At 40.1% G+C, this 26,304-nt stretch overlaps 1 protein-coding gene across 2 annotated transcripts in view; it reads left to right on the top strand.

Annotated features, from left to right (window-relative positions):
* Rev1 (Rev1 DNA directed polymerase) overlaps positions 1-21,796 on the top strand; it is a 196,563-nt gene extending 174,767 nt beyond the window's left edge. For both annotated transcript variants that reach the window (XM_067148274.2, XM_068227734.1), the window contains exon 11: positions 20,528-21,796. In XM_067148274.2, the coding sequence (XP_067004375.2) occupies positions 20,528-20,660 (133 nt within the window). In that variant the 3' untranslated portion in view covers positions 20,661-21,796. The remainder of the gene's footprint in view (positions 1-20,527) is intronic.
* Positions 21,797-26,304: the final 4,508 nt, after the last annotated feature.

Genomic DNA, 26,304 nt, shown 5'->3' with positions numbered 1-26,304 from the left:
AGCAAAAGCTAACCAATGCAGGGACGTGTCCCATCTAGAATGATCTTCATGATGATAGGCAATAAGCGCGGACCTGAGATTACGATTAACCCGTTCAGCCAGAGATGGTTGAGGGTAATAAACAGAAGTTGTCACATGAGATATGGACAGGTCGAAGCAGAATTTACGAAATAAATTAGATGTGAAAGCCTTAGCATTATCAGACACAATATATTGACACGGACCAAAAGAAGCAAAGATTGAATTTAGACAAGTAATGGTGGACTGAGCGGTAGCCAGCTTAGTCGGAAATAACCAGGAAAATCTTGTAAAACCATCTACACATACAAAGATGAACTTGTTGGCATTTCCCTTCAACTGGGGGAAGGGTCCTACATAATCAATATACAGGCGTTCCATGGGGCGCGACGCTTGATGAGAAGACAAAAGGCCTACCTTGGTGGACATGGTTGGTTTACTAAGCAAACAGGATTTACAAGCCTTTACTAGTTCACGGGTTTCACCGTCCATACCCTTCCAGATGAACATTTCACGAATCTTCTCACGAGTTTTAAAGATGCCTAGATGCCCTCCTAATGGGGTCTCATGATAATACTTGAAGATCATAGGTACAAGAACAGCAGGAACGACAACTTTCATCATTTTATCATGCCTCGATGGGCAACATAAAACACCATTCCTCAGAACATAAGGGACAACATGTTCCCCAGAAGAAAGGGTTTCCATTATCGGAGCCAGCGTCGGATCTTCACGTTGGTATTTTTCGATATCCCTAAAGAGCATGGGAGCATCTGTTAAGATGGCATTAACATCAGATAGTATGGACTCGGGAGGAGATGAACTATCGACCGGTTCATAGGTCTCAACGTCGTTGGAAAACATACGGCTGAGTCCATCAGCAACAACATTTTCGGTACCTCTGATATGCCTGACATCGAATTGGAAGGCAGAAATACGGATGGCCCAACGGGCTATACGACCAGTACGACGCGGCCTACCTAAAACCCAGCTTAAGGCTTGATTATCTGTCTCCAGGTCGAATTTGACATGTTCCAGTTAGAGACGGAACTTTTCTAAGGCAAATAAGACTGCCAAACCTTCGAGCTCATATATGGAATACTTTGCTTCTTGAGCCGATAGAGTCCTAGATGCATAGGCGATGGGTCGCCTCCCTAGTTCAGTCTCTTGAAGAAGGACTGCAGCTACCGCCGATTACGACGCGTCGGTTTGGACGATGAATTTCTTTGAGAAATCAGGCATAGCAAGGACAGGGGCATTACAGAGAGCTAATTTAAGATCTTCAAAAGCGGCTTGTTGAGAAGGTCCCCACTCGAATTTGATGCCTTTCCTACGAAGAAGGTTCAAGGGCGCCGCTCTATTAGCGAAGTTAGGAATAAACTTCCTGAAGAAATTCACCATACCAATGAACCTGGCGATACCTTTGATGTCCTTAGGGGGTTTAAAATCACGGATGGCCTGTGTTCTAGAATGATCGACTGCAACACCCTCAGGTGAAACAATATGCCCTAGGAATGACATAGAGGGCTTAGCGAAGGCAACCTTGGACAACTTCACAGTTAACCCAGCCTTACGAAGGTGATTAAGAACTTCTCGCAGATGATCTAGATGTTCTTCAAAGGTCTCCGAAAATACGACGACATCATCCAGGTAGTGATACAAGTACTCAAATTTGATGTCGAAGAAGACCCTATCTAGCAATCTAGTGAGTACAGCTGCTCCCGTGGGGAGCCCGAAAGGCACGCGGTTGTATTCATATAAATTCCAGTCCGTGGCAAACGCTGTAAGATGTTTAGACTCTTCCGCTAGGGGAATTTGATTGTAGGCCTGATTCAGGTCCAAGATAGTAAAGAACTTGGCCTTACGAAACCATGAAAAGCAAGAATGAAGGTCCGGAAGAGGCACAGATTGTAACACCACCTTCCGATTGAGAGCCCTATAATCAATGACAGGCCTGAAGCCCCCTTGGGGTTTCGGGACTAGAAAAATAGGTGAAGAATACGCCGACTTAGAGGGCCTAATAATACCATCCTTCAACATCTGATCGATGATTTCTTTCAGAGCCTTCATTTTAGGTGGAGACAGCCTATAAGGTGGAAAACGGACAGGAGTCGAATCCGTGACCTCAATTTTATATTCGATAAGGTCAGTAACACCAAGAGTATCAGAGAACACCTCTGGAAACGACTGACACAATTTACGAATACTATCAGCCTGCCCCTCAGGTAGATGTCTAAGGTCTAACAACATCTCATCCTGGGTAGGCGAAATAGATAAACATGATACAGAATTACACTTTAACAAGGGGATTATACAATTGGAAGCAAATTTGAATGTGCACGACTTACTCTGAAGATCAAGCACGAGACCAGTGTGAGAAATGAAGTCAGCTCCCAATATAATGGGGCAAGACAAGTGCTTGGCCACAAACAATTTGATTTTCCATGTAAATTTAAAAATACGAATTTTGACATGTAATGAACCTAGAATTTCTAATGGAGATGAATTAGCCGAAACATATTGGATCGCAGACAAACAATAGTTAGGAAGCTTACAAACAGATTTCAATTTTGAATACCATTCAGCCGAAATAATAGAACAAACACTGCCTGAATCTAATAGAGCTGTTATTGGTTCATTATTTAACTCAATTTTAAGAAAAGGAACAGGTGCGGGGTATCCGCCGCAATCCTAAGACATTCTTTGGGGCATTCAAAAGATGAATTTGAAGATTGAACGTTCCCTGAATTTTCGACCTGTTTACCAGGGGCTGAGCCTCGGGAAGGGGGATTAGTCGACTCAGCCGAAGCCACTAGTCATTTTTTATTATTGGCCTTGGTGGAATTTGCACCAGAAGTTGAGCAGGAGGGGGTGCTATTTGAATTTGGGCAATTCTTGGCGATATGTAAGAAAGCCCCACATTTAAAACAGCCTTGTGATGAACCAGCTCCATTCCTTGTCCCACTAGACTTGATCAGTGGACACTTATTGCGAAGATGGTCAGGCGACCCGCAAGGATAACATTTACGGGGTGTGACTGGTCGGCGAGGTGGAGGCCGAAGATTACTAAAAGAAGGAGGGGGTTCTTTCGCGACACGCAAAGAATCGGCGTATCTAACTCCTTCCGCTGAGACGGCCAATGCTTCGAGTTCAGAGAAAGTTTGCGGGCACGCCGCGAAACACAAATATGACCTATAGGATGGTGAATGCCTTCCACAATAGCTTGTACAATCTGATCCTCAGGGAAGTGAAGAGCAAACACCCTAGTATAGAACTTAATATCTTGGATGAAATCTGCCAAGTTTTCATCCAAGCGCTGTACCCGATAATAGTACTTCTGAATAAGGGAGGACCTTGCCCTATCCGGGATGAAGTTAGGTAGCAAGTGGGCGTGGAAGTCTTCGATCGATGATTGCTCGGCAATGGCTCTTAACTATTTTGTCTGAGAGAATACCTATTGCATCGGGATAGATGATTTGCAAAATCTGACATGGGGAAAGAGAAAAAAACAAGGGTATGATCCTGAAATTCAACTAAAAACCTTAAGAAAGAAATAACTTCACTGGTAGTGTTAACAGAAAACTTCGAGATACCTCTGAGCAACATTGCCAATGGATGAGGCAAGCTGCTGAACCCAGGTGACATAGTCGGTAAAGGTTGAAGTGGCAAGGACGTTAATTCAGAACGTACATTATTCAATGAGTTACAGCGTTCAGACTCGTTGTCCAATGGGGCAGAGGTCGTTTGAGCCGCAACGGTTTTCCTATTGACGTCTCCCTTAGGAGGCTCTTCCTCGCTACCTACATTCACCGTGACGGGTTGATCAGTTTTGGGAGGAACTTCCCCAGTTAACAATTGGGTGACCTTACTAGGTAATTCAGAAAGACTATCGAGAACCATACTAGCTTCCTTCCTCTGAACGTCATTCAACTTTAGAGACAACAATCGTTAACTCTATTTGAAAAATGAAATAGCCTGGCTTGCACACGTTTAATTTGATTAGGGGAAGGATCATTTTCTTCAAAAAAACTAACTACAGATGCTAGCTCAGTAGTATTATCAGTGATCGTGGAAAGAGAGTCGTCAATTTCTTTCTCTCCCAAAGCGGGGATGGAAATGGGCAAATCAAGGGACTCTCTAAGCTTGTTTGTGTCTACTGCAACCGTGCCTCCAGATTGCACATTTCTGATAGTTAACTCATAGATCAACTCCTCCTTGCGCAAATAGTTAAGATGGAGAACATCGTGAGGGCCGGGCATGATGACAGAACAATTTTGAAACAGAAAAAATCAAAAAATTCCAGCAACAGAGAAAATTGTTAGAGTTTGGATCAAAGCAATGTTTAGCCGTCAAAAGGGGCTAAATTGAGACCCATTCAACCACGCTCTGCTACCACTTGTTACGGAGATTTCCGTGGTAGTTAGAGGTGAAAGAAGGTGCGGGTGTGAACGGGTCTCAAACTACGAAATTAAAGTTAATGTAAAATTTAACAAGGTTATGTTCTCTTTTCACAATCAAGAAATAACAAGCATGGAAGGTACAGAGTAGCAAGGCAACAAACGAGCAACAACAGTATTTACAGGCTTTGGGCTTCGAGCCCCGAACACACAATTCCTGAGCAGTTAGCCCAAGCTTACATGTACATAAGGTTAACCAAAGGGGCAGAAAACCCCAATCACGCCCAGGAGCACTTGCTCCAAATTGCACAGTAAGACCTCCTAGAGGCACACAGAAACAAATTTCAAAAGAGTGATCCGCTCTCAAAATTTTAAGCCTATCAAAAGGCCACACCTAACTCGACCTTCAAGCTGTCCTGTAAGGACGTAAACACAGGGGTAAAATACCCAACCTACTGAGGCCTATTAAGCGAGAAAAGGATAATTACATGGCCTCTAAAATACCAATGTGAGAGGAGGCGAACTGCACTCCTAATACATTTTGTTTTAAAACCTAATCTGGCTCTAGGCCACAAATGCAAGAGCTAATCCCATACAAAAGAGGTGACTTTAGAAAAAAAAAACAATTTACATTACGTTAAAGAAGAATAGGTTGTGAAAAGTAAGTTCACCTCAAAACAATATGAGTGGGAGCTCGAGAGGGTTATGCACTCTCTATCCCAATATGTAGCTTTAAAAGAGAATAGATGCTAAGAGTAGTTACATTTTAGGGAAAAGTTACATGGTGGAAACGCTTCGGACCCGCCCCGAGAGTTAAACTGCTGAGCTAGCAAGAAAAGAAGTTATTAAATGGCCATTACCTGGTTGTTGAACTGCTGCCCGAAGAAAGAGGCGCTTCCCGCCCCCTGCTATGTACTTTACACACTGAAAGATGGTACAGAAGTGGCGCAGAGACCCTAAAATCAGCAGTTTATATACTCTCGCCGAAAGTTCGAGGCGTTTTTGGAATGAGAACACCCGCCCACCAAAAACTTTATTGGCTAGGGTTAAGCAAGATATTCAAGTTGGGGGAAGATACATCAGATTGGTCAGAAATTAATTAAAGAAATTCGGGATTGGCTAAATACAAAACAAGGGGAAAGAAAGGGGTATACAGCCAACTTAAACAATAACAGAAGGAAATTTAACAAGAAACAAACTTTTGAAATAAAAATTTCTCCAAAAAACAGTTCTTTCACTTCGCACTAGGGTGCACCATTGTAGTTTTTCAGTAGTGTCCTCTAGAAGAGAAAGTTCACACTTCTTACTACTGGTAAAACAAAAATACATCAAAAATGACCCAGTTCAAAAACTCCAAAATTTCCACGTAGTGACAGCTTCTGAGAAACTTGAAAATTAATACCGTAGATAAAGTTCAGATTTCCTCCAGCAGAGGAGTTTCAACTGGCGCAAATTTTAAATAAGCGGCGTGGAGGTGTACCGCCCGGTACAATTATTATTATTATTATTATTATTATTATTATTATTATTATTATTATTATTATTTGCCGTTACAGTGGATTCGGTCGATGTGAGGTGTAAATTTAAGGTCATCAAGGGATACATTCGGCGCCTGATTTAATAACTTTTGACCCATACCCATCGTTCGTAATTGTTTCCATATTTCTGTCGAGTTCTTGCATTTCAATACTTGACATATGTGTTTATATTTACTGTTTCTGATTAACTGTTTAACCCTGTTGCGGAGAACGCGGTAATTTTCAAAGTCATTAGCATTACCCGTTCGTTTAAACTTTCTGTACCATGAGTCACGCTTTGCCGTTTCTGATTTAATCTCACTAGTCAACCACGGAGAAGGTGATCGAGTTACCCGGATCTCTTTCTTGGGAGCAAATCTGTTATCAGTTCTAACACCAGATCAATAATTTATTTATTTTTACGTCAGTATCATCCATGTGTAAAATATAGTTCCACGGCAGATAATATGCTTCGTGTCGTATTCTTTCCTTGTCCAAATTTTTTTATATCCCTATGTGTTATATATTTAGTTTCATATTTTGGCAGCTTTAATGAATAGCAGACATATATTAGATCATGGGTAAAAATACCTGGCACTGCAAGCTGTCCGTGATTTAAAACTTTCTGAGGATTGTTAGTTATGATCAAGTCAATCAAAGTACAAGTCGTCCGGTTTACGGTATGTAGATGATTAGTAGCATTTACAGGTAGGATGTTTAGGTCTAAGCTAAAGAACATATTTTGTAAATGTAATGAGTCGTTTGTCATAGTCAATAGATTTGTATTAAAATCTCGAAGTATAATAATTCGGCAGCCCTGAAAATGGTTTTCCGTGGTTTCCCATTTTCACACCAGGCAAATGCTGGGGCTGTACCTTAATTAAGGCCACGGCCGCTTCCTTCCCACTCCTAGCCCTTTCCTGTCCCATCGTCGCCGTAAGACCTATCTGTTACATAAAATCAGCTTCATGGTCCGTATCGCACTTCAATAGATTCACAATTAAGTATTTATTTATTTTCCACCTAGTCGATACAATGATTGCTTAAACACTATATCTTTTGTCACTTTAGCTATTTTCATCTTTAAGTTGAGGTAGGTGTTAGCGACGATACGGACCATGAAGCTGATTTTATGTAATCCTAATGCCAACCAGGCAAGCAAAGAAGCTAACATCTACCTCAACTTAAAGATGAAAATAGCTAAAGTGACAAAAGATATAGTGTTTAAGCAATCATTGTATCGACTAGGTGGAAAATAAATAAATACTTAATTGTAGACCTATCTGTGTCGGTGTGACGTAAAAAACTAGCAAAAAAAAGTATAATAATATTTTCGTACGGTGGAATTAACTTGGCAAGGCTAAGTTCAAGGTCCGATATATGTCTTACGTCTGGGGGTTTATAAACTACTTCGATCAGTACTTTTTGATTGTTATCCGAAACTTCCACAAACATAAATTCTGGTCGATTGGGAATTGTCTGGTCTGAAGTAGCCACTATTTTACTTTTGAGATCATTACAAAGTAAATAGCACTCCCTCCCCCTGTACGTTTTCTTCGGTCTAGACGATGTAAAGTCTTGTTATTTAATTTAACAAGGCCTGAGTTTAGTGAGGGTTGTAACCAAGTCTCAGTTACACATATGCAGTGCAAGGTATTACTATCATGAAAAAGGGATTGTATTTTGTCATTGCGAGCCATTAACGATTGTGTGTTAATATGACAACACTGTAGGGCTCACCGATGGCTTGCAAGACTTTCCCTGAGAATGTTTCCCGCTGACGCTGTTAAAGGGTAGGGTGAGAGGGGCGACTGGGAGTGGGGGGGGGGGGGGGGAATCTGGTCACTGACATCAAGGTCACTACAATCGGTAGAAATAACACTTGTATTGTGACTAGCCATTGTCTAGAAAATATTTCTGTCTACTCACCTTGTTTTCTCCACAAGTACTTCCAGGGGCACAATCACATTCACTCACACACATACACGCACATTTACTTAAAACTACAACATTATGCATTAATGCCATCTCAGTAATGAGCCCATATCAGTGCTCACTCGTGTTTTACATTAAACTATCAAGTTGTACCATTGTAGTAATAAACACTTTTCGTCCATTGTCACATAGCACAACGATGCGACCATCCTGGCTCCGGACACAATTTAAGCCGAAGTGATCACGTGCATGATTTAAGATGTTTTTCCTGGTACCCATGAGCAATTCCGTCAGGAGAAGGTGCGTGCCTTTTAGCTGACGTTTAGCCCTCCAGATGCGGTCACGATCCTGGTACCGCAGAAACTTAATAATCATAAGGCGTTTACCCGTGGTAACCATATCAGCTGTTGTTCGCTTCGGAACACCTAGGCAATGGCAACGGTCAATGTCTGACATATTAATCTCGATATCCAGTTTTTCTTTAATAGTTGATAATACTTTAGCCTACATGGTTTCACCTGGTGCTTCTAGGACGCCATGCAAAATTAGACCGTTTCGGCAGCTATATTGTTCCGCTTCGTCCATCCATTCACTTTGCTCGTCCAGCTTTTCCTCTATTTTTAAAATGTTTTTTATGTCTTTCAGTTCACCAGACACTTTCTCTTGAAACGCACAGAACTCCTCCTCCAGCCGCTGTAGTTTCTCCTCCCGGCTGGCACTGCTGGTCGCCTTCTTGAGTTGGGTGTGGAAATGCTGCATTGCATCTTCAATTGCTGATAGCTTTTGAACTACATCCCGTAGCATCATGGTTGTTGTCAGTCTTGGGCGGTGATTACTAAAACTGTGGAGATTAGGACACGAATGGCACTTAGCTGCTGTTTATCTTGCAGATTTATGAGTTTGCCATTGACACACACTTTACACTATGACTGAGCTCTCCGCCATCTTTGCTGTATGCTCTCAGTCCTTGGGGCCTGGCTTTCACTAGATGCTTTCTTAAAATTCTAAAGCTCTTACTACCTTCACTCCCCATGTCTCTTTTCACCCTTACTTTCTCACGTTGTAAATTCCCACCACATTATTAGCCATTAGATAATAACCTGACCTTAATCGGCCTATAACCTCTCACTTTTCCTACCCTTTCTATATCATCAATGTCCACTTCACTGAAGTTAATTTTATTTTGGATCACCTCCACCACTTTGTACACTGAATCCACTTTATTCTCCTTCGCTCCCTCTTGGACACCATAGATAAATATACATTTTCTCATATGTTCCTGGCTACTGATTCATTCCCCTTTCTTTAATTTAACCACCTCCTCTTCCAGATTTTTCACCTTCTTCCTCAGTAGCACTATTTCTTCCTCATTACTTCCGACCTTGGACATTGTCTCACCCATTTTTTCTTGAATCCACCTCTTCATGTCATATAACTCTTTCGATTGATTCCTTATTTCCTTGATTTGGTCCATTTGACACGGCTCTTTAACCACCTCCTTAATGGCTTCGATATCATCCCTTCTGATGTTACCACTTGTATTCAGGCCGGGATTCGATTCCACGCCCCCAATAACTAGTAGAACTGCCACCACAGCTGCCACCAATGCCTCCTCTCTCATACTTCCCAAATCACCCTTGCACTCCATTCTCCTTGTTGCTTTTCTCTTCAAACTCCTCTGCCATCTTCCCATTGCCGCTCGATATGTTGCTTAAGCTCGACTGATAACTATTACATCCTATATCTACTTTAATCTGTTTGTCATATTCATGCCTTGGTCCACTCGTACCTTTCTTACCACCTATACTTCCCTCAAAAACCAGCTGAACAAATCCTGGGTGTCGGAAGATATGTCGTCAATTCCAGGTGCCTTGTTCTACATTAGGTCTCTCGAAGCTCTGTCGAATTCTAACCTCAAAATTGGGTCTCCCATTTCATCAGCATCAACAGACTCTTCTTGTTCCAGAACCTTATCATCTGTTTCTTTCTTTTGATACAGTTGGCGTGCAGAAGGAGGATATTGTGAATTGGTTGCTGGTTTTATTAACTTAACCATTGTGGTTTGATTTTATAATGTTCCGTATTGACTACAATCTCTACTCCAATAAATACACCTTTGATATTTAAAATCAGCCTTTTCAATATATAGAGTTTATCATTACTGTTTGTTATCACCTCATACACCGTACATGTTTCGAGGACCTTACTATCCTTTTCCTCAGCGTTTTTTTTTTTTTTCAAACTATCAGTTATCTCTTGGACCTCTTTACTTATTATTATTAGGGCCCGAATATTTTAAAAATGCATATTTTGTATGTTAGTGCATATACAGACATATTTTTCTCTTATATATGGTCAATTATCTAGATTTCTGAACTAAATCAAATATCTAATGAATTCTGTACATTGTACATCCCTTGGCAACACAAGAAGCCTTCCCTAATCAAAGAAGGGGCTTTCAGTGTCATAATATAAGCAGGTAGATGGATAATGACCCAATTTACAAGAGCTATTTCCTTCTTTCTGACATTCCTTTCATCTTACAGTAGCCCTCCCAATGCTTTCTTAAATAAGTACGTTCATCTGTTAACTTGCTCTTTGTCTATTGCCGTGTTTCACCAGATTAAACAGTAAAAATACCTGCAGATAAGATCACTAAGTCTTTTTAAATTAAACTGTGGATATCAGGCAATAGTTACATACAAGTGGCAGTGATGTAGTATACTTTCAAGTATGCGACAAGAGTGTAAAATCAAGAAGTTAATATAAAGAACCACCTAATCGATACTTTTTTTTTTTTTTTTTTTTTTTTTTTTTTTTTTTTTTTTTTTTTTTTTTTTGCCTCAGGCAAAATTGAATATATATTAACACTTACAGAACATGTTTCGACCACTTAGTGGTCATCTTCAGCTGTATAAAGAAAAAACTAAGACGAAAAAACATTAGGATAATAAGCACAAGTGATACTCTTGGGTTATAATGAAAATAATTGCTGTGTTGACTGTTTGGTAAAAGTTCTTTGGTGACTCCTTTGTTATAAAAGGGCGGTCACCTGATCAGGACATCTTGCCCCTCGTTCTTATTTGGAAAAGATGTTTATTCTGCGCTGTCCAGAAGGTCTGTCTTTGAGCGTGATCTAGTGTAGTAGCGATGTGACACAGTCTGACAGTTCGTGCAATACTCTGGAGAGAAGGGAAGTAGAGTTCTGTCGTCATCTAATATATCAAGTGAGGGAGGAGAAAGATTAGGCTGTGCTTCTGCGATGTCGTGTTTGATTATATCTCTTGTCCGTCTTGTCTGTTTCCTGTCTAACCATTCCAAGTATTTACTGATATGCTCGTATAAGATGTTTTTTTGCTCGTTGTTTTCGTTAAGATTCTGTTCACCGTTTTCTAATTTATCAAGAACGATGTGGATGTTTTCCAGGTTGTTCATTAGACTTCCCTTGTTGATCATACAGATGATTTGAAGGTCCTGTCTGATATTAGTGAATTTGTGGTTAGTCTCTTTCATATGAGTTCCCATGGCAGAGAATCTTCTGTATTTTTCTGCATTGACGTGTTCTTGATATCTAATTAAGAAGTTCCTTCCCGATTGTCCCACGTAAGTTTTTTACACTGAGTACATGTTAGCTTATAAATGCCAGATTCCTAGAATTCGTCATCCTTAAGTTTATTAGCTTTATTGTGATTAAAGAACCTATGTTTCTTGTTGTTGTTGGTAGAGAAAGCTACTTTGGTGTTCTGTTTCTTGAATAAGTTGGTGATTTCATAAATCCTCGGATTATTAAAGGTGAATTTGACATATCCCTTTGCCTTTTCTGATTGCTGTTTAAGTTTAATTTGTTGTTGATATTTGCATTTAGTAATAATTTTATTGATGAATTTCAAACTAAATAAGGATATCAATGACGAATGAAAGATACTTCCTTCTTTCTGTCTGTTTCTGTTACTGGTATTTCAAAGGCTCTGTTGATGAAACTATGGTAAGCAGATTTATTTTGTGAGATGGGATGTAAAGAATTGCACTTGATTGTGATTGGTGTAAAGGTGGGTTTCCTGTATATTTTAAACTGGAAATGGTTGTATTTCCGAATTGTTTGGATATCTAGAAAATTAAGTATGCCTTTCTCTTCTTCTTCAGCTGTAAATTTTATGTTAGGGTCTAAATTATTTAAAGTATTTAGAATACTAAGATTGTCATTGATATCCTTATTAATTATGGCATAAGTATCGTCAACATAGCGTAGCCAGAGATCAAGTCCTTCAATGTGGCCTATTATCTGAATGTGTTCCAAATAATCGAGGTAAATGTTAGCTAAAATTCCAGAAGTCGGCGCTCCCATTGGAAGTCCATCTTGCTGATATATTTTATTATTAAAAGAAAAGAAATTATGGTTCAAAACGAATTCCAAAATAGTCATAAAGTTCTCTATTTCGGGTATACTGATACGTTTGTGAACTAATAAATTCGTTTTAATAATCTCAATGGTGTCTTTAATAGGAATGTTCGTGTAAATGTCCTTGATGTCGAAGGAACTTGTTACATGAGATGAAGTTAACTTAAAATCTTTAACAGCCATGCAAAATTCTTTGGATTTTTTTTAACCGAAGATTTGGTATAAAAAACGTAGTTTTGGGTCAAGAACTTATGAATAAATTGGGATATTTTGTATGTTGGACTTCTCCAAAAATTTATTACAGGCCTCATAGGTGCGTCCTTTTTATGTAATTTAGGCATAGCTCTAGCTTTAGGCAGTCCTGGATTCATATTTATGAGTTTTTTAATTTCTTGGTCGTTAAAAAGGAAGGAGCTTTGCTTCAGTATCCCTTTCAAATTCTTTTGAATTTTTAGGGTGGGGTCTTTCTCAATTACCTTAAATTTGTTGTTAATGGAAAAAGTTTCCGTTTTCTTAATGTATTCGGTTTCATTTAATATTACCACTGTTCCACCTTTATCAGCATTCGTTATAACTACGTCACTTTGTCTAATTTTACGCTGAAGATCCTTCTCGATCTTAGTATTTGAGGAATTGGTCAGTAATCCTTTAATTACAGAGGGAATTTTTTTCTTTGCTTCGTACCGTACGTCATTCTGAATGTTGACTGGAAGGGTTTGTCTGGCTGTCTCTGATGAAAAGAACTCTATTGGGAATCAAAAGTTTTGATTTATGCAAGAATGGGACTGGATATCTTTACAATAGCAGTATTTACATGGGAAAAGGTACAGACATCACCGGAAACCATAAGTTACGGATTTTGGGTTCAATTATAATGCATCTAATAGACCCATTACTAAACCAGGGCAGCACAATACAGTATATCTGGACAATTGGTACAGTTCTCCAAAACTGTTTATAGCTCTCCATAATAAAGGAACGAATGCAATTGGAACTGTCCGAACTAACAGAGGTGGGTAACGGAAAATTGGTAACGCCAAAAATCTATGGAGGGGAGAAATGGAAGTCAGGCAACTATACTCTCTCATGTATGTGTTATGGAGAGATAGAGGACTAGTGTCCATTTTATCTAATTGTCACTCTAGGGTGGGAATGGTGAATATACAGAAGATTGATCCTATTACAAAATTAGCAATTTTCAAACCTGACTTAGTGGTTGATTATAATCAGAATATGGTGGGGGGGGGGGGGGAGAGGGGTGCAGATTTAGAAGATCAAGTGACACTTTTATGAGGAAAACTGAGAAGTGGTATAAGAAATTGTTCCTTCACATGTTGGACATAGCTATTTACAACAGCCTTGTGATTTGAAGAGCCATAAGTGTGGGGAATCAATAAAGCCCTCACCCTTTAGGCTAAAAGAGAGATGTTTCATCTCTAAGATTCTATCCACAGACAAGAAAAAATATGCTAGCCAGCGATATGTGATGTATCAGAAAATATATGTTAGGGAAGATGTAAGAGCAATGTGCTGCTGCCTGCAAAAATGTGCCCTTTCGTTTCAGCTGCTGTTTCGAGGCATACCATACTAAACTCAATATGTAAAGGTATACAAATACATTTTATTAGTATTTCAAGAAAAGTCTCTTTTTTTTTTCCAAAACACTCAGTATAATAAGGGCACATTTGATCAAAATAATTTGTGATAATTAATTAGCTCTCCAAACTAACAGGGGTGGGTAACGGAAAATTGGTAACGCCAAAAATCTATGGAGGGGAGAAATGGAAGTCAGGCAACTATACCTTCTCACGTATGTGTTATGGAGATAGAGACTCATAAGTAGTGATTTTGGAGAGCTATATTTTCATAAGGAAGAGGGAGAATATATAGGAGACGATATTGAACTACAAGAAAGTTCCAGGCAAAGTAGCAATGATGAATCTTGTTACCTCTACTACAGTGGTAACACCAAACAAGGCACAAACACAGTTAAAAGGGGAAGGTAAGAGTACAATACACAATATAAGAAAACGCTACACACTCGGAAAAACAGTAGCTAGCATACGCGGATCTCCAACAAAACAAGTACGTAACTATCAGTAGGGCCAACTAGTGAACGACAAAACGGGAAGATGGAAGGGCTGGGAACCTACCAAAGGTATGGACATGGCTTAGATAGCGGATTCCGAAATGAATCACCGTGATCCTTAGTTTTAAAAATATTATTTACAAGATAATTCTACAAATACATTCCAAGTTATGAGCTATAAGTTCAGTGATATACATAGGTTATTCGTAGTAGTGTAAATTCAAATTACAAATCAACTGTGCATCTAATTACCAATGCAGTAGTACAATGTAATTTACAGGTTATCCAAAATCTAGCGTACCTAAAGTGATACAGAACTATCAGAGGCAAACCCCAAGGGAAATACTATTAAACTACAATATACATATTTTAGTGAAACAAAACGGGAATGCCTCGGAAACGAACAGGTAAGTCCAGCAGAAAAACTAAGGCGTCATAAGTAACTAATTTGGTGAATCTAGGCGAGGTTAGGGCAGACTCCTGTATGAAAAGCAAATCGGAACATTACGGAAATTTTAGCAGGAACGGAATTCAAGAGTGCTTACCCGAGGAGAGCGCCATCCCGAAAACCGGGGGACGTCAACCAGATAGGCTGTCGCAGACAGATGGAACAAAGCCGACAGAATTCAGGATACAGAATAAATTCAAACACTGCCTCGCTCACTATATATAGGAATTACTGGCCTTGGAGGCAACCAGTCAGCGTGCACGTGTTCCCTATCACCACCTAGACTCACCAATCACAACCTTACTTTCGATCGAGAACTTTGACTAACATTCTAGAATACGCATGATCGCGAAAGTCGTATTTTTCCAGAATAGACAGAACACACTTTCTAGAACACATACCAACAAAGTAACACATCCTGTACAAATGTTATGTAACTTTCTAGATCTTTCCAGGAACTATAGACAGAATTCTACTATTTACAAATGCCTATGTTACAACATTATACAGTACAGGTTAGGTCAATAAAAATAAAACATCATATTGTATCTTACAAACAAAGACTTAAAAAAAAATACATTCCACTCGCATTACATATTTCACTTGTTACAAATCTGATGCAGTATTGTTACCCCCTCCTCAATTCTTTTATTCGAATGTGAATGATTTTGATAACACTAGTTCTTGGATCAACAATTTTTTGTTATATTACATTAATAGTATCAGTGAGCAGAGTAGCTGTGTGTTAACATGCTACTGCTATGGAGCCAAGCTCTGCATCTGGGAGGCGAGTAGGTTCGAACCCCACCATCAGTTGTCCTGAGAATGGTTTCCTGTGGTTTCCTGTGGTTTCCTTTTTTCACTCCCAAGCAAATGCCGGGACAGATCCTGTTCATAAGCCACAGCTGATTCATTCACCTCATTCATTTCATCTTCATTATCTTCTTAACTGAGATTGGCATCAGGAAGGGCATCTGGCCATAAAAACATGCTGTCAAATATCATCTCACTTCATCCCTGACCTCTTATTGGGCAGCGGTGCTAAGAGCTCGATGTACATTCCATTAATATTACCAGTAAAAATGTATCTGTAAAAGCGCTACTTCCTTTGAAAAAGCCCCGCCCAGAGGGTTCCCCTGTTCACCAAAACTCAGCAATGAAAAGTTTAAAGCCCCCAGGAATTGGGCTACCTGTTGGTCTGTAGAGCCAAAGATATCTATAGGTCTAACAACCAGCATCTTAAGAACAGAAGCTACACCCCACCTAATTAAAATTTACAATAAACCTAACCACCTAATCACTTTAATATTAGTAAACTATTTATTCCTCACTCTAATCGTAATTATAAAAATCACAAACATCTTCCAAGGCCCTTTACGACAAAAATTTAAAAATTGCCAATAATGCTCTAGTAGATTTACCAGCTCCTTCGAATATTTCTGCTTGATGAAATTTTGGTTCCCTTCTTGGATTATGTTTAATAATTCAGATTGCCCCTGGTCTTTTTTGGCTATACACTACAGTATACTGGAAACCTCCTATCCACCACTTGGTGACACACTCTGAAGGGGTCAGGTTCCCCTGTTTATTTATTGAAATTTAATCCCACCCACAAAGGCTGAGGTTATCACTTCATGTAATTTATATAAATAAAATTATCTTTTTGTTTATATGCTCCAGTTTTTTGTCCTATACTTCGTTTTTATCTTGTGTAAGGTGTACAAAAGTCAAAAGTGGGTTCAGTTTCGTTTTTGTCTGTCTGTCTGTCTGTCTGTCTGTCTGTCTGTCTGTCTGTCTGTCTGTCTGTCTGTCTGTCTGTCTGTCTGTCTGTCTGTCTGTCTGTCTGTCTGTCTGTCTGTCTGTCTCCTTGTTTGTTACATCACAGGAAGAAGGTTGAACCAAATTTCTCAAAACTCTGTATTTAAGTTCAGGGATAATCAGGCTGCGCACTAAGCTATATTCTGTTTTAGTATTCGGTGGCTTAGTGATTTTAAGGGGGCCAAAACAGGAAATGTCAAATTTCTGTATTAATATTAGCTGTATCAAAACACTGTACATAATAAAACTTTTGCAAAAGTAAATTCATATCTTCCCTGTTTCACCAGTTTTTAAGGTCCAGGGATTAATGGCAGAGAATATTCACGATTTTGGTTTATACTTCAGTGTATTCCCTGAAAGTTTTGAGAAATCCTGTTCAGCTGTTTTCTCATGACATTGTAACAGACAGATAAAAGTTGAACTGAACTTACTTTCTACTCTTGTATATCTGATCCAAGCTAAATGCAGTATGAGGCAAAAATTTAAACTAAATAAAAAAATTATTATTTTATTTAACTTCTTTATATAGGACAATGAACAGGAACACATAATAGGATAATCATAATAAGTCGGTATCGGAAGAAGGAGTAGTAAAAAATAACGTAAGGACCAACAGGAGAAGAACAGTCTCCACATCTTCATACTCTGCTGTCTTCAAATAAACTGTCTTTCTCTTCATCAATTCCAATTGGTTCCAGTTGCTCCATACCAACGAGCTGTATACCTGACATCAGTGCTCCCTGCTAAAGCAAGTTGATAAGGGGCAGCCATGTTAACGGTTGTCAAAACAAAGCGAGTTGGCGCGAGAACATATGTTGAGGTGACAGGGAGATAGTGCATGCCAATTTAATTTCATAAGTTTTCATAAGTTTTAAGAAGTGAAAAGATAGACTGTCACTTTCAAAAATGCCATCCGTATGCTCAGCGTACGGTTGTACTAATTGGAGTAATAAAACCAAGGGTATATCATATTTTAAGTATTATTGAGTGATAGCCGAGATTACTTTTTTGTAATTTCTGTTTGTAATTCAACCCATTTTAATGCTTACACAGTGAAAGTACGGGTAGCCACGGTAATTATTTGTCGGATTATGTTTTAGATTTCCTTTAAAGAACAAGGAATTAAAGGAACAATGCGTTGTGAGGACGAAAAGAGATGAATGTTATCCCACTCAAAACAGTCGCTTATGCTCTGCACATTTCAAAAATAAGTACATGTATGAAATAAATGACCAATGGCAATTACTGGCAAATGCCGTTTCAACCCTATTTAATTCACATTTACAAACAAAGAAAATGGAGCGCCCACCATCAACGAAACGTAACGTAATAGTCTACTTACCTTGCATAACCACGAAAAGTCACCTATTTCGGTCAAACGTACACCAATATGGTAAATACACTATTTTTCTGCTATTTGTGAAATTTATGAAGCCTTTATATTCTAGATGTCAGTTGCATTGGTATTTAAAATTAGGCTACACTTCATAATGGACAACTTTCAAGGTTACCTTTCAGATAGTAATTCTAGTATGATATGGTAATGGGAAATATTATATGCCTCCCTACATTATAATAAATAATTACATTAAACTATTATAGTGGTACAGTACTCATCGGCCGCCTCTGTGATGTAGTGGTTAGTGTGATTAGCTGCCACCCCTGGATGCTCGGGGTCGATTCCCGGCACTGCCACGAAATTTGAAAAGGGCTACAAGGGCTGGAACGGGGTTCACTCAACCTTGGGAGGTCAACTGAGTAGAGGTGGGTTTGACTCCCACCTCAGCCATCCTCAAAGTGGTTTTCCGTGGTTTCCCACTTCCCCTCCAGGCAAATGCCGGGTTGGTACCTAACTTACGGCCAAAGCCCCTGTTCAGCATAGCAGTTGCAGCCGCCTGGGCGAGGTACTGGCCCTCCTTACCAGTTGTATCCCCTGACCCAAAGTCTCACGCTCCAGAACACTGTCCTTGAGGTGGAAGAGGAGGGATCCCTCACTGAGTCCGTGGGAGAAACCAACCCTGGAGGGTAAACCGATTAAGGAAGAAAGACAGTACTCGTGGGGATGCAATACTTTTAAAAATATAATCGGAATGAGGTTGTAACCTATTTTCGGTCCCTACCATTTTAAGGATTTCTGTCATAAATATTTATGTCCATGGTTTTTATTGTAATTTACGCTTAACCACAACAGCCAAGCAGGGTAACGCTCTTTTTCTGGATTTTGAGGCCTATTCGTATGTCACTGCGTGATGATTTCGAACTACACTACAGTTAACTGATCGTGATGTTGGCCTCGTGCCACAATATGATGAAGTGGCGGTACTCGCAGTCTATGACCTTTAATGCTTTAAGCTTTCAGCAATGGTTTTTAATTCTGCCCCGCTGATTCTAAAATGCTTATTTTCTACACTTTTCGTCATTCAAGGGCCATGTCCCCTTGCTTGTGTGACCACAGGAAATATGGCGGACGTTCATTCTATTAGCTTCCACCTCTCTATGTTATTCTAGCTCGTTGCTCCACGCCCATCTCAAAATGTGTTGTAGCTGGGAAGCAGAAACAAATTCATCAGGGATTCAGAAGAAATGGATGGATGAGAATTGAATTTCATGAGGAGAGAACCTATCTGTTTGAAGAAGGCAGTGTATGAAGATGTTGAAATCGCCCTTGTCATTTTGTGTTCTCATGTTTTTCCTCATCTCCTTTTCCACGAACCTGCTACGCTGGCGTAGCAGGGGGAGAGGTGATACTCCCACGTGGCGCGTCCCAGGTGGCGGATAGGGGGGTCCTAACCGGCTTGCCGGCGGACTTGAGGGAAATAAAATACCTCTCACGGACCAAACACACTACCCCCTGCGGGTGGGGGACGCACATGTAGAATACACCCGCGGTATCCCCTGCCTGTCGTGAGAGGCGACTAAAAGGGGCGACCAAGGGATGACGGAATTAGAACCATGAAACTACTTTTGATTCGTACCAACACGTGGGGAACACCATGGGTTGCCTGTACTTGCGAGTAGTACCACTATATTAGGTATGAAATAATTTTATGATTAGTAGCAGCTGGAGGGGGTTCTCCTGTGGGTTTCCAGTACCCGTGCGTCGTACCCATGTGAGCAACACCGCGGGTCTGGGCGTTGCCTGTGAGTTGTACCACTATATGAGCGACACCGTGGGTCTGCGTTGGCTGTGATTGGTACCCACTCTGTGAGGAACACCACGGGATGTGTGGTTAGTACACCTAGGTGAGGAACCTTATCGGTTTGCGTTGGCTATGAGTGGCGCCATTGTGTGCGAGACACCATAGGTCTGCGTTCCCTGTACGAAGTGCAAAACTTGTGAGTAGTACCTTCTTGTGTGGAACACCGTTAGTCTTCGCTACTTTTGATTAGTACCCCGACATGACAAATACCATGGTTCTACTTTACTCACGACATGTACCATTCTGAGGGGCCTTAGATCTGGATTTTGGACCCCTATCGACATCAAGCATTCTCGATTCAGGATTGTGCTTTATGAGTGGTCCCTTGGTCAGTCATACATTAATTATGATCTTTTTTGAATTGGATCCACTGTTTTTTTGTTTGCTCGTTTTTTGTTTGTTTTTTTTTTGGTTCATCTCCATCCATTCTTTCTTCACGACATTTTTATTTTATTTTGGTCAGTGGATGAATTTGATTTCTTTTGTTATTTCATTTCGTACCATTAGGGGCCGATGACCTCGATGTTAGGCCCCTTTAAACAACAAGCATCATCATCATCTCCTTTTCTGCTGCTCCCTCTTTGGATGCTGACTTATTGTTTTTGTACTATTGTGTGTTTATGTTCACGTTCCTATCTCTCTGTATACATCATTATTTCACTCTTGTTCCTTTCCATTACTTATTGATGTATGTTGTTTGTTGTAGATCACTGTCTAGACAGAGCCACTCCACTTGGCAAGCTGCCTTCAACACCATCATGAGTAAGGCCCAACAAGCTGTACAGTTAGTTTATGGACATCAACTGAAGATGTGTTCTGAGCTTCCACAACATCATTAATAAGATTCAGCTGTAGATTTATAGACCTTATCAGATCGAGCTGCTATGTGCAACCAGTGACGATTCAATTTTTTAACCTTGAGATAGCTTGTGGGACATAGAAAGCTGGACTGACATGAGGAAAGGAGAGACAAAAAAGAAAGGTTTATATTGGTAGAAAAAGACCAGAAACATAGAACAAGTACAGAAGGACAAGGCGATGTTCAACACAAACTTGTGCTTCCATCTTAAGAACAGAGGCTTTCCGAACTCTGAGATTCAGCTAGGAAGGAATTCCACTGGGCACTGCAGTACCTCAAAATACCTTTAAGCATGCTTTGAGGTTCAGAAAGCACAACTCAAATACGAAGCTGAAAGTGGCTACTAAAATTAACATTGTGTGGAAGTTAACTGGAATAACTTAGGCTGCATGTCTAGATGTAGTGAAGGCATCTACCCTTGCGTTTCGCTGTTTTGTACCTGAATATGCATGCTCAATGTGGTATGAATCCTGCCATGCCAAAGCTGGATGTGGCACTCAACAAGACTCACCAAATTATTTATCAGTGGCTTTCTACATCCCACATCTTTGCAAAAGCTCCTCTGTCTTGCAGGTATAACACCTCCAGACATCTGTTGTGAATTGCTGCCAGGAAAGAAACGAACAGGTCATTGACATCTCAGTCCCGTCCTCTGTTTGGACATCAACCAACTTGTCAACATCTCAGATCAAAAAGGAGCTTCTTAAGATCCATTGAGGCACTTACAGGAACATCATGGCAAGCAAAGGTTCAAAAGTTCAAAAGTGTTGTACCAGCATCAAAATGAATGGCTCATGCCAGATGAGCATCTCTGTCGTAGCCACATGGTGGGCTGGGTGACTTGGACTGTCTTCAGGTGTCACAGGATGTAGAATAAACCTGAAGAAGTGGGCTTCAGTTTGTATTACACTTTGTGTGAACGTGGAGAAGAATAGTCCACAGTCCACTTGTTGTAATGTGGTACAGGTCTGGCCAGTTAAACATTGCTGAAGGCAGCAACAAATGCACTTGAAGTGGCTACGAAAGTGGAATCCTGTGTCCACATAGTGTAGTCTATATAAATTATATAATGTACCATTATGTATGTGATCTTTTTTTAATGTACCATATTTCCCTTCTGACATGATAGATAGATAGATGGATAGATAGATAGATAGATAGATAGATAGATAGATAGATAGATACGAGGGCCATCCGGAATGTAGTACCCGTTAGCGCCGCATGAAACGCTGCCGACTCGGGTAGCCGCTGGGCAAGGTCAGACCGCGTCATTGGCTTGTCTGCCTGCTCTGTGCGAGGTTGCATGACGCTAGCATTGCCTGTGTTGTGTCTGTGATCGTTTAAAATGTTTAAACAAATTGAGAACCCCGCCAGTTTTGAAGTGAGGGCCGTGATTAAATTTCTTAATGCACGAAGCGTTCGACCTTGTGGTATTCATCGCCAATTAACGGAGGTGTATGGAGACAATGTGATGGACGAGTCGTCTGTTTGGCGCTGGTGTCGCAACTTCAACCTGGGGAGGGGGAATACACTCGACGAGGAGCGTTCAGGGAGACCATCTATCATTACAGACCAACTGCTGAGCGCAGTAGACGAATGCGTGAAGAACGATCGGCGCATCACAATTGATGAACTCTGTGAACATTTTCCTAATGTGTCTCGAACAATTTGTTCATGAAATTGTCAAAGACCATCTGCATTATTAAAAAATCTGTGCAAGATGGGTCCCTTGCATGCTTACAGAGGAGCACAAAACCAAGCGTATGGCTGCAGCACTGACGTTTCTGGGACGTTATTCCGATGAAGGAGACTCTTTCCTGACTCGCATCATTACTGAGGATGAAACATGGGTTTGTTATGCATCACCTGACAGTAAACGGCAGTCAATGGAGTGGCATCTTGCTCATTCACCAACCAAACTAAAAAAATTCAAGACAGTTCTGTCCACCAGGAAACTCATGGCAACCGTTTTCTGGGACCGCCAAGGTGTACTGCTCATTGATTTTATGGCCAATGGAGACACAATTAATGCTAATGCGTATTGTGTAACATTAAAGAAATTACGGCGGGCAATACAAAATCGACGGCGAGGTCTATTGTTTACAGGCGTCATTCTCCTTCATGACAACGCCAGGCCTCTTGCAACTGCGATAGCACAACAACTTTTGCAGCAATTCAAGTGGGAAACCTTCGACCATCCCGGTATAGCTCGGACTTGGCCCCTTCGGATTTTCATCTCTTTACGAAGCTTAAAGACTTTCTGTCGGGAAAAAGATTTGACAGCGATGAAGAACTTAAACGAGCCGTGACTACGTATTTCAATGCGCTGGCGGCAGTGGACTATGACGCTGGAATACAAAAACTCGTCCCACGTTATGACAAATGCCTAAATTTGTTTGGAGATTATGTGGAGAAGTAGTGTAAAGTATGCTCTTTCCAGTAAAAATGTGTATATTTGTTAATATTTACTCCTGTGTCTTTATTGTGTAAACGGGTACCACTTTCCGGATGACCTTCGTAGATAGATAAAATCAAAATCATCAGCCCATAACAACACAGATGAACTTACCCTCTCTCGTTACTTCCTGTCTCTGATGAATAATATTGTAGAGGGAGAGACAGACCTAATGTACCAGGGAGTTCATGAAATGGGGGCAGTTCCCGTTTGACTGACAGCACACGTGGTCTCGCTGAGGAGACTGATAACATGTTGTGCTGCACTAATATATTTAAGTGACATTTTATCGTAATGAAGGTTTCATCTTACCTGTACTTCACAGCAGCTGTTGAAAATTTTCAATATGCAAGTCGGCACAGAAAGTTCTGGGAAAACTTGCTGCAGTTCATCTTGCTTATACTCCCTATTACACCTGTGATCTCATGTTCAAGAACCTGAAGACTGTGAGGGTTTATCCTCTACACTTTCTGTTTGAGGATTCCCCAAAGATGATAATCACTAGCTGTTAAGTCTCATAGACGGAGGATGCCACAGTCCATGGCTAATTATTCGTACATCAAAAATGTTATGAACAACTTCCAACTAACAGTGAACCATAGCGCTATCCTGCTGTAAGTATGTGTATTCCTTCTTTTCCTCCACTACATTTTAGCGAATGGTTCCAAAATGTTCATGTAGTGCTCTGAATTCACTGTATCACGAAAGAATATAGGACCAATTATCCATCTTGCACTAATCACACACCATACCCCAACAGTTTGATTGTGTAATGGATCTTTGTGAATTGTATGCAGTTTTAAGTGTCTCACTACCATGTATTCTGAGCTTTTACATACCTGCTAATATACCAAGCTTCATCGCTCATTTGGAGAAGTGTAGGATCCACAGTTCTGTTGTGTACGAATTGTAAAATCCACCTATAAAAAATCAGTGTGTCCAGCTTAATCATTAAGGGTTATTTTATTTTCTCCTGCATCATCATCATCATCATCATTGGTGGTCTGCCTATCGGCAGGTCTTCGCATTAATGCTCCACACTGTTCTGTCTTTAGCCATTCTATTTGTCTTCGAGTAGCTTCTATTTACCTTTACACTGTCTACTAACTGAACCTCTTCCTTCCTCTCTTCAGTTTTCCTTGTATCTTCCTTTCCAATGCTTCGGTTATTATACAATTTCATCGCAAACAGTGGCCTAACCAATTTTTCTTCTGTCTTTGAATGCATTCCAATATCGTTCTCCTTCCTTCACCCACTCTTTTTAATACTTCCTCATTCCTTACTTTTTCCTGCCAGCTGTTTTTCTCCATCTTCTGCCAGATCCACATTTCAAATGCTTCTAGTCTTCTTTCTTCCTCTTTTCTCAACGTCCAAGTCACAGCCCCATAAGCCCGCAACAGAGCAGTGAGAAATGCCACATACTTGCACAAGCGTCTGAGTTAGATTTTTGAACTCATTTCTATTCTGAATTGAATGTCTGGAAGGGTCCCTTTAACCAGAGCTTGTTTCAGACATCGCCTTTTATTATTGGAAATGGATCCAGTTTTGTCATTTCTTAAGCAACAGCACCATGGTACTTCTTGATGGCTGAGCAGATTCTGGGTAGCATCTGTGAAAATGATGCCAGCATTTTTCATACATTTTCTTTAAAAGTACATCTCCGCAAGAAATATTCCTTGTTGTTGGTTTTTGTTTTGTTTTTTACGGCATTTTCAATCTACCACGCCTTATCTGTTCAGGTACAATTGCTCAACTGGCTAGCAGTGAATAGGAAGTTTCTCTCATTATCTCTCAGAGGAACGCCTATGCCTGCCTTGGAGATCACTGGCCCCTGGTCGTCGTGCAGGACCTTCTGCAGCCCATGAATTCTACAGTGCCTTAACTTTGCCTCACTCTATATTATTTCTTTTCCCATGGCATTCGTCTTTGCTTGTTCCCTTACCTGGTATGTGTATTTTCTTGTTTGTTTCTTAAACTAATTCATCAAATAAGAGTAAACACACTGTTAACTGACACATGAAAACATTTTTAAATGACAACCATGGTAACAGCATGCACAGATGTTACAGAAGTAATAGCATCTGCCATTTTTGTACCACAGTTTTTATTCCTCAACCAGTTCTTCAACATACTCCTACCTTTCACTTGCACTGATCAATTAAAGACCCTGTCATTATCATCAATATTTTCCTTTTCCATTTCTAGCCAAATCAAGATGTTAATGACACCTATCCATCTTTCTCTATCCCACCATCAAAATAATGTTACAAATAAAACACTGACTGTTTCATTGGACTAAATTTAATCTAGGATGATCCATTCAGTACACACACACTCTTATACTTGACATTGCCGGACTGAGTGGCTCAGGCGATTGAGGCGCTGGCCTTCTGACCCCAACTTGGCAGGTTCAATCCTGACTCAGTCCGGTGGTACTTGAAGGTGCTCAAATATGTCAGCCTCTTGTCGGTAGATTTACTCGCACATAAAAACTCCTGTGGGACTAAATTCCAGCACCTCAGCATCTCTGAAAAGCGTAAAAGTAGTTAGTGGGACATAAAGCAAATAGCATTATTATTATTATTATTATTATTATTATTATTATTGTACTGGGAGGTACACCTCAACGCCGCACATTCAAAACTAGCACCTAAATGAACTCCTCTATTGATAAAACAGTGAAACTGAAACTACACCAACTTGAAACTTTAATCAGAAGATGTCACCATTGAAATATTGAGTCATTTTGTTATTGTGCAGTTTCCTAACCTGAGTGAATTTCTACTTGTTTTGTTTGACATTCATCAAGAAGTTTGGACATTTTTCCACAGAGGACACCACTAAAAACTATGATCATGCACCCTGGTGCGAGATGTAAGAAGTTATAATTTAAAGAAGTTTTGTATTTCTAGGTTTTTGTAACTGATTGATGTTTATTTATTTTTGGGTTGGCAATATTTCCTTTTTCTTTCCACCAGTTTTAAATCTAGCCAATCCTTAATTTCTGTATTTAATTTTCAACCTATCACAGGCTTCTTGTTCGATTCTAAGTGTAACTTTGAAATTCATCCAATAAAATTGAGAGGGTGTGGCTAGTTTAGTCTTGAATGATCTCGAACCTTCCCTGAGGGTTTATAAACTGCAGATTTTCTCATTTCTTGGCCAATTG

This window comes from Anabrus simplex, chromosome 5 (genome assembly GCF_040414725.1).
Source record: "Anabrus simplex isolate iqAnaSimp1 chromosome 5, ASM4041472v1, whole genome shotgun sequence".
Lineage (NCBI taxonomy): Eukaryota > Metazoa > Arthropoda > Insecta > Orthoptera > Tettigoniidae > Anabrus > Anabrus simplex.
The sequence above is the reverse complement of the archived record's forward strand: the minus strand, read 5'-3'. Positions and strand labels throughout refer to the sequence as shown.